Below are 13,984 nucleotides of genomic sequence, written 5' to 3'. Positions count from 1 at the left end.
ACACTGAAAAATAATATAAGACGTCTGTACTTAAATGGAATTTTCGCATGCATCCAACATACCTCTATAGTCGTTACAAAACCGCCCTGTGTCCGCTTGGCAACTACCGTGAATTCCGAGTCCTGAAGCTGTGGGTTGTTGTCGTTGACGTTTGACGTTTGCTATCCGGATATGTATGGGTGTGGTCGCCATCTAACAATTAATGATATTGGAAGTAATTACATTGTTATAAAAATTACTATTAGTTATAAATAAGTATTTACACTTTTATACATCTGTGTAAACAATCCTTACCATGGTGCTTTTATCAATTGTTGAAATCAAATCCAAAACAGATATAAGTATACAGAACACATTGGTGTCCTGTTCTAAGTAAAAGTCATTCATGAAAATCATCACATACTGGACATTTTGGAAAATTGACTAGTCTTCAAACGATTAATTACATATTTATCGGTCTTATTGTCACGCACTCGACCTTTAGTTGACCTTTGGAGTATGTAAAACGGTTGCGAATTGCCGGTTGGCCGAAAGGTGTTAAATTCAAAATGATAGTTGTTCTCGGCTTTTTGACCCAAGCATATGAAGATGAAACTGTTGTCATTATAATGTACCTGAAAGCGAGGTTTGTTTTCTGGTACTGTGTAAATCATGGTTCTTGTTTGTTTTTACTTTCATAGGAAACTATACAAGACATTATATTGATTCAACAGTCACGTTATAAGGTTATATATCGTCATGGAAGTAGACACAAAACAACATTCAATTACAATTTCATTTGTGGTAATCACAAGATAGGCATAGATAGCGTAATTATTTTTGTTTTAAATTCGAATATACTAGAATTAAAATCCATGTATATCCTACAACTGTATAAAACTGCAGCTATATCATTATTTGCTGTATAATTCAATTTCTGTTTTCTTTTTTGTGCATGATTTTAATCGGCACCACCGCAAATGAGACTCTTACACTCCCTATGTTGGTAATAATGTGCGAGCATTGATTTTTTTATCTTGAATTTAATTAACTGTATATACTGTTTTGGTAAATGTAGAAAGTAACATAACTTTCAAAACACAAAAGAATGGGCGATATACATGTTTTAAAATCAATATATAATTTCTGACATAATATATACTTTATAGCTATTGCCAATCATGCGGAAAATTTAGTTGCAATGTTATTGTACATGGAAAAAATATATTATTTATATTATAGTAATCAATTTCATATCTTTTCAAATATCTATGATTATACGCCAAAGGTGCGCCCATAGTTAGTGTTTATTCTCATGTTGAACCATTCTTAGAAAAAACCCTTTTTAATACACAATTAACTCGGTTTTTCTCCAGATTTTAAACGAAAACGGTAAAATATTGCTTCCAGCGGAATAACACAGGTCTTTAGTACCTATTTGTGACATTAACGCGTTTTTGTTAATTCATTCTGGATTTTAAATACATTAAGATGCATGAATGAGTGAGATAAATATTCTTTAGTTTGTATTAAAGATGTCTGGATCACTTACATGCTTGCCATCCGTTACTTCTAGAGTAAATCTATATTCCTTGTCTGAGCCATCATAGTCCAAAGTCCGAGTCAGAAAGATGTTTCCTCTATAACATAAGGTCAAAACAAATGTATGTATAAATCGATCATTCTCTAAGGATTACTTTTAAAAAATGTTTGCAAAATGAAGACCTCTTTATGACTCTCACGCCCGCGGGCTTACATATAAACTGAGTGTGCAATGTCATTCCCTAGATGTGATGCAATCAACATATAGAAACAAATGTCGACACCAATTCGTCAGTTCTTACCTTTGGTCTACTGCGAATTCAGCTATATTTTCCATTATGTTGAAGCTTAATGCGCCAGCCTGATAACAAAGAAATTTACACGTAATACAAAATTTTAAAACAAGAGTATAAATAAAATATTTTTATGATATTTACGATAAATTTATTTTGATACATCAAAATAATATTTCAGTGTGCATATTACTTTAAGTCTTTCTAGCCTCTGGTTAGTAAATAAAGTCGTTACTGGGTATTTGAAATGTTATTGATGCATGATTCGGACGGGCCGATTAGAAACAGACCAGATCATTTTCCTAGTTAAACAAGTCCCAACATTTCTCCTTTATAATGAAGGAATCGACAGGCGTTGTCACTTACAGGGTTTCGTACAGTGACTGGTACCGTCAAAACTGTTGTTCCTGGTGGCTGACTTTCCGCAATCGTTGTCTCGTACAAGTTCTGGCGAAATGATGGTCCATTTGGCAACGTTATGTTAAGGCCCGCCACGCTGATTTGGATAAGTGCAATACCATATCTCAAGGGGTTATCGACTTGAGTTGCCTATGTGAAAACAAATAGGCCAATTTAAGACATCTTAACCGCTTTCATTACCAAAATGAGTATAGACACCGAATATGGTGCTTTTCAAGAGAGGTTGAGTATTTTAATCACAATAAGTACCTTTAGAAGTGCCGAATATGTCTTAGCAGCTAGCTTAGAGTCCACAGTTATCGCGCCTGTTGTCTCATTCATCAAAAAGCGAGAGCTTGGATCTGGAAATGAAGTTTGACAACAGGTGTTATGATAGGAATTCTGTTTTCGGGAATCTACCGACCGAATAGATGGTACATTGTTCCATGTTCTTGAAGATTATGCTGCCATTCTCTACGCATGTCTTTTTTTGTTTGTTTGCTTGTTTGTTTGTTTGTTTTTATCAATTTATTTATAGTTGTATTTTTGAAGAGGAGGGTTCTTTGTTCAGCTCTGTTTCAAGCTGTCAACTATGTCTTTTAAACCAATTATTTAACATCCAGCCCTTAATCGAACAGTGTCATGATATATATATTGTTACATTCCTTAGACATGAACACCCACCGTACATCTGGTATATGACTGTTGTATTAAGCTGGTCCTGATCTTCAGCTCTGATCGGAGGTTTGACATTCACTAAGGTGCCCTGGGAAATCAATAGAACATCTTAGATTGTCTTCATGTGTCTAGGCCATTCACATATGATTTATTAGAATAAGGTGTCATCAAACTGAAGTTGGAAAGCCAAGGCATGGCATTCTAGTCCAAGTAAAATCCAGTAAAATGACAAAGAATAAACCAAAAATAGTATATACCATATAAGGAGTCTCTGCCATTATATATTGGTTTTTGGAAGGATAGACTTACAAAAGAAGATATTGAAGCAGTTCATGATATATTTATCTAATGATCTTTTATGATATATCCCCTTATATCTATATATAAATTGTAGTCCTGAACAAATATGAATTTGTGCAAATCTACGACGGAACTTACTGAATTATACAAATATATTATTATCGTAATAATTAATTCAAAACTATCATTTTTAAGGAAATATCTTACCATTGTGAATTTGTGAGAATTATACCTGAAATAATTTAAACTAACGGCTTCCTTTACATTGACAATGGTATTCATATTGACTAATGCAATTTGATATAGTTAATTGAAAAATGACACAGGTGAACTTTGGTACGTACAACGAGTCTAAGACTATAACATTGTATCATCTGATTCATGCCATGTCATGTTCAATCCATAGTGTTGAAAACAAGTGAATATCAGTCCTGGGATATACTTACTCTTGTGGCATTAATGTTCACCTTCCCGTTGTAATATTCTGTTGTAAAGGTTGGAATTAAATCATCCGTGTCGATAACGTTGATAGTCAGTGTAGCACTACTACTCATACTCAAACCACGGATAGGGTTATCCTGTGAAACAAATGAAGCATTATATTGTAATGTCATTTTTTATGTTGAATTTTAGTTAAATTGAATTTGTTCATTGACAAATTTATTCTCGTTTCAGTCAAAATGATTTCGATAACATGTTTGAAGATTTCAACTAACAATGTATTCTTCCTAGTATCTAAAAAAACACATGTAAGCGGCCATTACTGATTGTTATGAAAATCTGTATTGAAAGCCTCACATGCAGTTGAGTTATTGTGATGAATGGTAACATTTTAATTATGTACCATTAAATGACCATAGACTGCTGTCTAAAGTTCTTTAAATTTATTAATGGTATTTAACGCATTAATGGTGGATTGCCAAGACTAGTATTTACAAATTATAAAAAACGAAAAAAGCTTTTTAACTCGACAAGTTTTATACTTATCAACACAATCTGCAGTATTCCAAAAGAGGTTCATTAACATGTATATGTAAATATATTTGAAGAAAGTGGAGAAGAAAATTAAAATAATAAATTTCATATATTTGCTTCATAAACGAGATTCATACCTTTGCTTCTATAACAACGGTAATCATGTTTAAAGTTTCAAAATCCAGCGGCTTCCTGATCTTGATATCGGGATATAAAGGATACTCGATGTCGAAATAATCGGAGTAGGGACCTGGGATAATTCGATAGGATATTTGATCATTCCCCCCTCCTTTCTGGTCAGCATCAGTAGCAACAGCACCTCCGAAAATGATTTTATCCAGCTTAGTGTCCTGTATATAAAAATATCTGTATTACATTAACAGTACATATTTAGGCGTTTATCCTGTTAAGGCGGTTTTTCGCGCCTAGACTTTATTGCGCTAAAATATAGAGTCGCACTAACAGTACCTCCTTCTACTAGAAATTGCTGCAAATGAGCGAATTAACCGCTACGAAAAGATTTTCTAAATCAGTTTTGGTCAATGATTCGATTGAATATAAGTATGTTTACATTATTTCAGAAGTGTTTATGATTTTCCGAAATGTTTTTATACTCCAAAACACATATCACGGTAAAGAATTACCTCAGTGACATTGACGACATAGTTTGAGTGAGAGAAGAGAGGGGGATTATCGTTAATGTCCTCCAGAATAACCCTCACCATTAACGGGATCTATAATGAAAACAGAGATAATCATAAAGTTACAATTAGACATTCTTCATATAACATTTATTATCATTATTCCGTTGAACAGAAGTACCGCAACAACAAACGCATTGTGGTTAAAGTATCCAGCGTTCTATCTTACGCCCACTTTATATAAATCAGCTCAATTTGTTAGTATGGTCAAATATTCCACGCTTTGGTTGCACATTTAAAATCATTTTATATCAATAGTGAAGCTAAATTGTGATTGATCAGTACATCGTTTCATGCAACTTAAGTAAAATCGCAACAATCAAAAGCTGTTTTTTTTAATTATTTATTTATTTTTTTTTCAAAAAATATGTTTATTCATAATAATAATATATCAAAATATCTATAACAATGTCCTATCACAGAGATAAATTCAAACTTTTAATCGCCATTCACTCATTTGTACTAGGCCTCTGTAAATAAAGTATCGATCGTATATTGTGCTTGTACATAAATGTACCAATTGCATTGTGTAACCCCAAACAAGGGAGTTAATTCATATAACCTGAAGTACACAAAAGGGTCCAGCCGTACCGAAGGTAAGTCGACTTCCTTTACGACACTACACTCGATTTTCAGTATGATGGTGCTCGTGCCCTGGTCCGTATCAAGGGCCATCTGGAGGGTGATGTTACGGCTGGCCGGATCCAGATGGAGAAAAGCATTTGGTTGTTGTGTTAGTTTGACCATGTCCGGTCCTCCAGATACTTTCAGTTTACCCAGAACGGTACCTATTAACAAGTGAAATAAATCATTTTTTTTCAATCTCCGTTCTATAAGGATGCTGACAACTATTTGTTCATATTTTAGCATCGTTTTAATATTGTCTGTCGGACTACAATGTTGATGGTATAAATATTGTGTTGAATTAACGTCCGTGTCAAACACTTCCTCATTGTATCTGTTTTCAATATTACGTGATGTTCAATTGACACTACGTTTGAATGTGGAAAGGTATGTGATTTCAAAGAATAATATATATGTGCTTGCTATTTGATTGATTTCATTAAATTAATGTCGTATAAACAGATACAGATACAGTAATGTAGGAATGCAATTGTATGCAATGTGTTGAACGTATGAATGCCTCATCAGATGGACGAGCGCTCAAGTGAGAAGTTAGGAATAAGAACAGAATAAGAAAGGAAAGAAAGCATAAGATCCTGAATTGCAATGGGAACGTAGCTGTAATTTTGACATCCTACCTGCAGGGCATAAAAATAAAGTGGACAAAAACTCTAAAATGACATATATACATTTGGTTCTTAATCTACATACCTACAGGTGTATCCTCGGGAACATCTGTGATAAAACTTTCGTACCCTGTCCGTGGGATGGAACACGGATCTGTGAAACAAACCAAGTTACACTTTTTGATTACAAAGTACATGATTACTGCAAACCAATTTATTTTCACAGCTTTTTTATGCCCGGCGACATTTGCACGACTATTTCATTTCGAGATTTACAGGTAAACAAGTAAAACCCTCAACTGTAATTGTAGTTAGGTTTTCTTTTTGCGGAAATTTATTTTGACACGAAATTAAACATGGGAAATACTTATATTTTTTTGTTTTAATTGTTTTATCATTTATAATTATTATTTGTTTTGTGCACTGATCGCGCGGAAGTTGAATCACTGAATGAAGCCACAACATTAATCTGTATATCTTGACCAATTTCCATGTTGTAGCAGAAAACTTGAAAAGAATGAAGGAGGAATATCTTATTACTGATTTTGTTTTTGCCCCAACATTTTGATTTAATAATAACTAACTAACTAATGTTCCCGTAGGTTGACAATGTGGTTTACACGTACGTAGATAATATTTTGCTCCTGAACTAGGTTTTTAGTCAATCGATGTAAAGGCCATGAACCGAAGTGCACTCGTCTCTAAAACTAGCGTCGTTATTTGAGGCAAACTCATATTGTCATATATGTCTAACAACACCGGTGCCCCTTTCCTTATACTAAACGTTTCATATCACCAACACGGGACAACCAAGAAGTTTTTTTCCTTGTACATGGATGTGACATACATGAATGAGTTGAGAGCGTGTACTGTTAGCGAGATTACTGTATGTTCGATATGGGTCTTCTTGAGAAAACCCAAAGCATTGTGCTACTTAACAAATGTCCATATACCAAGCTGGAAAACCAATGGATAACAGTGTGGCTAACAACAGGCATATTTGTTGAATCAACGTAATAACCAAGTCTCTGTTTATACCACAGGACAGAGTCAAGATTCTGAGAATTCACCTCCCAGAAGTTAACTGTTAATTCCAAAATTGAGCCTGTGACAACTTAATCCCTGATATGTATGCTCCAGCGACCAATTCACTGTAATGATATATACAATGCATTAGTGTCATACTATTCTATAATGTGCAGTGCAGTAAAAGAATACGTTTTCATGATAAAAGTGCAAAACGGCCTGTTTAGAATAGACAAAATGTAATACAATTACAAGAATATTCAACTAAAGCATTAAATATTTATATTTCTGACAATTCAACTGAAAAATACATATTAAAGTTCATACCTATGTAAATACAGATTAATGTGAGATCGCGTACTACCATTACAAAATATTTACATTCCCGACAAAGACAATTAAGCGAGTTGACTAGTTTTTATATATTAAATTACTTTCTGGAAATTCAACTGTCTATTTTTGTCGTAATTTGAACCAACGTACATATGGAAGAAATGTAATGACCTTCTTTTCATTTCAATTTCAATTAAATATTGTATTTGAAAAACATGCTTGAGGTAATATGGTATGTAAAATCACGATTGTTTAAATAAAATATAGACCGACCTCTATAAGTTTCTATAACCTCAAAGACTCATTAATCAAAAAGCCATTGACAGCCTACATATCTTTAAACTGTTATTAACAATTTTATGACATTTATGTTTCATTAACCGATTACAATACCAATAAAATTGTTTGAAAGCTAGAACAGGTTTAGGATATTTTTTTATTTCCAATTTATAGTTATATATTGACAACAACTGTTAATGCTTTTATTATTATTTGGCGTTAGTCCCCTTGAGTATTCATAAAGAAAACAGCTGAATAACCACTAAGAAGAGTGCACTATCCCTCTAGCTTGAACTTCTCCCTTATATCTTATATACAAAATGTAATTAAGTGTGTCAGTCATTGTATCATGCAGAATTATGTATTTATATACTTGAATACTTCAGTAATATAACTGAAGTCTCCCATATAATTCATATGGTGTTGTGTGATAGAATAGTTACGTTTTCATCAGGGAACTACCATTTTTAATATAGTGTTGCCAATTGTCAAAGGGTAACGGATCAATGTAATATTATACAGATTTGTCAGTTATATCAGGCTGTCTTTAATCAAGTGTCTAATGTCTAATGGCTTGCAGAGTGCTGAACAGCAGTTCACGGGGATAGCTATAATACTACTGAGATTATGTCATGTATTTTTATATTGGAGAATACTTCAAAAGGGGGGTAGTTACTTGTGACAAACATGCTAGAATTCGAGTTGGCTACATGTATGTATTTTCCCACAATAACCATAGACATATAATTCTGCATCAATATTGATGGCGTAATGTATTAAAGATTCAGCGGTCACGTTTTCAGTGAAATATTTTACAGGTACGATTTATTTCAGCGGTTTCGCGACGACAATATAAGACTCCATTTATGCATGTTTCTTATAGATATAAGATATCCATCTAGCGATAATTATCAATGCAATAGTCATTTAAAACTAAGGTATGTAGTTACAAAATAGCAAGTGGCGAAATTTAAACTTTGTTTGGAGATAATATGATACTAAATGCGCCTTCCAGATTGGGAGTTTTCAATGCTAAATCAGCGTTTAGTGATCAGTTTTGGTCACAAAATACCAATCGACGCTTCCCCAATGCATCTAATAATGTTAAACGTCCATAAAAAGAGGCAGAGGTCCCTCAGCGTCTGTAATCACGAGATCATTGCGCCATTTAACACCATATACTGATAAAACATGCGGTAACTCATCATCTAAAATATTGCTCAGTTTGCAGTTCTGAGGTGTTAAAGAATTAGTTGTCGTTTGCTGTTAAAGCACTGTCATTTCTAATGTTTGTTTAAGGAAAAAAACATGTTGTGTAATATGATGCACAAAATTAAATGCATTTAATATGGTTTGGTTGTGTATTGTTTCCATGAGATATTCTAATTCTATCATATTGTTGTTTATTATGATTAAGCACACATCCATTCATACAAATATCCCTAAACTCTGTTGGGATGCCAGTAACATTCGGATGACACCAGCACGTTTATCACGCATTCATCTCGTGAGCACGCGATTATCTGCGTAGCGATGAAAGGATACAGGGGCGATATTCCGGATAAAGTGCAGAATTTAATCTCCAGATTAACAGTAATACCTCGTTTACCGTAACAAACTGACAGGTTTCGCGACAGGCTGTTTGCGTGTCGTCGACACCATGCTATGGTTCTGGCGAGGGGGAAGTTGTTTATACACGCACAATTCTGTAATCAAATTATAACTTTTATTTCAAGTGCAAAATGGACATGTGGAAATTTTCACATTTTTTGTTTGATTTGCAAAAGGCATCAACCATTAAACGACACAAAATGATAACATGACACAATCAATGAGAACAACGATAAAGACAAGGAAAGAATCTATATGACACAACGAGAAACAAAGAATGAGGTTCATACTATGTGCAAAGTGCTAACATGATAACGTGATTCAAATGTTACCAAACATCATTAACAACATAACGATACAACAAATGCGATGCATGTTATCCTATGTTACTAAATCGTTATATAATGTTAGTAGTACGTTTAAAGTTAAGTCGCCAATTTATTTCACGTTCAACATTAAGTAGCTAAATGTAAGCACGGTTTAGGGAAATATTGTTCTATTTTCGTTATGCATTTGCGATGGAACTGAAGATATCTTAATTGCGATAGGCGATTCATAGGTCAATTGTGAGACAAAAAGAGTAACAATACGAAGATCGATATGTTTGTTATGTAAAAATAATTCAATTTTGCTTGTTACGAGCATTTTCGTTGGCTTAAAAATTTACTTTATCAGCCCATAAAGGAAAAAATGGCGTCGCCGTTTGTAATGTTGCTTCTGATTGGCTGAGATGACGGCGTAATGATTTCATAGACAAAAGAGTCCCAAAATGAATTTTGAATATTGAAGAGATTGTATTTAGTAAATTGAATTATAAGGATTAATTTGAATAGGTTTGTTATTCTATGGAGATATAACACAAAAATATGAGTATACTCTCATCATAAACCGCTTCGCGTTTTATTTAGAGTACACTCAGATTTTTGTGTTATATCTCAATAACATAAAAAATCTATTCAAGTAAATCCTTAAATAGAATATCATTAGATTTGAAAATTAGCATTATTGTCGGTACTATATATCAATGTTCTTTTGCACCTTCTAAAATTGGCAATTTAGATACACCTTAAATTTGATTATAATTGATCGCGGGGATAGACTTCACTTTGATCTCAAAATTAACAAAAAGAGATCACACGCTTCAATGGTTTACATAGTGATGTACTCACATTGTAATGTAGGATCAATATTAATATTGCAAGATCAGAGAGGTACAACTGGTCCTCATGATGCTTTAAATATTTCGTAACGAGGTCAATAGTATCAAACATATAAAACAAAAATTAATTCAATAATGTGATACATGTACTTGTTATTTTCTTTACTTTTTGTCCGGATTAATTTAAGATTTGTTTAGTAATATTGAAAAACGAATACCTGTCCAATTTGACATTGCTCCTTTTTACTACTGGCCTAATAAATATTAGCCTGAGTCAAGCTTTATACAATATCAAGATAGTGTAAAAACACGTGTCCCACGATAGTTATGGCATTGCAATATTGAATAGAAGAGCTGATCAAGCGTTTGATGACTAGATTTTATTCACAATAAAATCGATTTTTGGCACGCTGGATGGGCTATTACTATCATAGTAATGTTATTTCGTTATTGTTAATTATGGAAGTAATGTTGATTAAACATCGCAGTGCATCGGCACCACAAACCATAAAAATGTGATTACATTATACCTGTATCAGACTGTCTATGAGAAAAACGAGACACATGACGAATATAAGTGTAATAATGTCCGCCGACCTCAATGATTCGAAAGCATGTATCGGGGAAATTCAGGATTGTTTTCTTTATGTAATATCATTAACAAACCTGTTCAAAGAAGTATACTATCTGTATAATTGATAAAGCTTGCTGACACATTTTTATATATAAACGCATGTATTGTACACAATTGTATTTCTAATTTTCGTTCAAAATGTGGTTGCTGAAGAACTTTGCCAACAGTCTTGGTGGCACTGAGTTTCCATGACATGTACTAGTATACGATTTTTCTCTATTCCTCGCAGAAAGAAAACACATGAAAAAAGGAGACATTTCACAAATGTTAATTGATTCTCTGTCATGAGAGACTATAACTGTAATTTCATCTTTTCTCTACTTTCTAGCCGACATTGTTTTCTTCATACCATTCTGCTATTACTATTTAGTGGAGCGTTAGGTCTCATGTGGATAGCAAGGTTTTCTTTCTGGTCGAGACATATGAAGTTATTAGTGTTAGTTTTATGTTTCTTTGCGTTGAGTATATACGACTGTTCCGTGCTTTCTATAGCCATTGGAACTTTTTGATAAATGCCGAAGATCGCGTGCCCTATTTCTATAGCAATGATATGGGCATGAACTCGTTTTACTAAAAAGGGGCACATTATCCGCGTACATACGTCATATACAGGGGAGGTCGGCTTTAAACAACCTTGGATCAAAAAAGATCAACTAGCGAACTACATGAAACAAACCGCAAATTGTCGTCTCCCATTTCTCACAAGCACCGCCACAGACAAGTCTCACATGGTAGTTGTCCTTAAACGACAATTTGACTTACGGGATGGCGTCACATGGAAGCTAGATATATGGTCAGTACGGAACATCCCATGATTCAAAGCATGACCTCCTACTGCGAGGTTGGGCGTTTGAATACAGTAACTGTATTTCAATTTAGATGTGTTTTATCAATTATAACGAAACAATAATACATATTATGCACAAAAAACTTATTGCATTTTCATTTGACGTATGGAAGTGTAATTAGATTAATTTATGTCTTTTTTGAAAAGTGACAAAACAGTTTATTGATAATAGAAGGTATACATGTATTAACAGTAAGTAAGTGCGAGTCAGTATTCACAAATAAATTAGCGGAACCATTTATCTTAACAAGTTCGGCCAATTTGAGAATCCATTGGGGACTATGTGTAATTCTATCGTCATCTAACCGCGACATTCATTACCATGACGGTCGGGTCGCGTACGCCTTCATATCAAAGCTTAATGTTTATCAATATACACCAATGAGTATTACGGAGGACTTTAAAGGTTAAATGTTAGTAGGTCAGAACTATTCCTTAGCTAAATCATAGTAAATAGAACACCGGTGATGGAAAAGTCAATAACATTAAGACCAGGCATATCATCAAAAGTTATCCTGCAGACAAGAAAAACAGTGCACTCAGTGCGAAAGAACGTAGAGGCATATCCTAAGGGCGAACGTTTTAAAGTATATTATTGTGTTATTCTTTTACTATAATGTGTTAAATATTACACCCGCAAGTAATGAAATGTGCCTTCTCGAAGCAAATCACACCTCTGATGGAACGTATTCCTTAACTTTGGTAAATAAATGAACTGCGTGCTCCACATGAAAAGTTTCACGAGGTCAAAGTAATACAATAGCCAGCATTGTTCATTAGGTTCAGGCAAAATTGATCATTGAAATAGCAGATGCATCGAAGTGTCTACTCAAAAGACTTTCCAACAGTTCACATGAGTTAATATTTCATAAATTGGTAACCGTCCAAGTCAGTTAGAATTTAATTAAAACCGAAAACATGTATTCGACATATCTACATGAAAAAATTATTACCTTAAGCATTGATTGACATGTTTATGGCACAAGCTGTGCCATAAACCACCTTAAATTTACGATGAAATGTATGTGAATACAATAAAAAGAAATTACGGTCAAGGATTTGTATATATTTCAAAATTTAAAATAACAAATTAGCAACGAACATAGATACAGTGATAGTGATAGGACAGATACAATTTTGATATAAAATTAAGGCTCGAACTTGGTATTGATTGCCGTCAACAAATATCATGGAAGTAAACAAGCAAGTAAAACTGCGTGTGTATGCTATCAACCAGTAGTATTGGTTTTCATAAACTGATAATTTGTAATCACTAAAACAAGATTTCGATAGCAAATTTAATTTCAATCGGTTCATTAAGTTCACTATTCACCGATAATCTTTATATAACATATTTTTTTTATCTTTAACTCACTACTATCAATATTTCACCCGTTTTTCTGTGAACGTTCGGTATAAATTCAGTGGTGTTTGACACCAGACAAACGCCAATGACATCATCATGACAGGGATGGAATAAATGGTCTTCATTACTAAACAGGCTCGCAGACTCGATATGACAGAAGTGACACTATCAGATATCAACATGGGCTTATCAAGTGTCGCTTCACGTCAATAAACATCAACATTGCAGGTACAATGTGGTTTTTCTGTTAGATGATAAATTGTATTGAATCTCCTATCGTGACAAGTTGCATGCTGTGTTGTTATAACAGAATAGATTACCGAGGAGCAGATTACCGATATGGCTGTCAGAAGATGTTGATTGACGAGATTTTCGATTCAACATAATAAACTTTATAGAAAACATATCGTTTTCTACTGTGATTTGGATCATACGTTTTGATTGTTCTTAAAATGACTGTGCAGATGCAATCAATCTATCCCTTGTTTACTTAGATCATCAATTTGCCCTTCATTGTCATATCATCAACATTCTACTAAAAAAATCCTTTACAACTCACCAATGTCGCAAATTAATTCTGATTCAGTAGGCTTTAATTATTTTGATTTTGTT

At 33.6% G+C, this 13,984-nt stretch overlaps 1 protein-coding gene across 1 annotated transcript in view; it reads right to left on the bottom strand.

Annotated features, from left to right (window-relative positions):
- LOC138307513 (cadherin-89D-like) overlaps window positions 1–13,984 on the bottom strand; it is a 30,628-nt gene that overhangs the window by 3,864 nt on the left and 12,780 nt on the right. The window contains 12 exon segments of the mRNA XM_069248302.1: window positions 63–158; window positions 160–192; window positions 1,532–1,619; window positions 1,824–1,882; window positions 2,181–2,363; window positions 2,484–2,575; window positions 2,898–2,979; window positions 3,638–3,769; window positions 4,304–4,516; window positions 4,811–4,900; window positions 5,459–5,655; window positions 6,203–6,271. Coding sequence (XP_069104403.1) covers window positions 63–158; window positions 160–192; window positions 1,532–1,619; window positions 1,824–1,882; window positions 2,181–2,363; window positions 2,484–2,575; window positions 2,898–2,979; window positions 3,638–3,769; window positions 4,304–4,516; window positions 4,811–4,900; window positions 5,459–5,655; window positions 6,203–6,271 — 1,334 coding nt within the window.

This window comes from Argopecten irradians, chromosome 14 (genome assembly GCF_041381155.1).
Source record: "Argopecten irradians isolate NY chromosome 14, Ai_NY, whole genome shotgun sequence".
Classification (NCBI taxonomy): Eukaryota; Metazoa; Mollusca; class Bivalvia; order Pectinida; family Pectinidae; genus Argopecten; species Argopecten irradians.
Note: the sequence above shows the minus strand (reverse complement) of the source record. Positions and strands in the feature narration are given on the sequence as shown.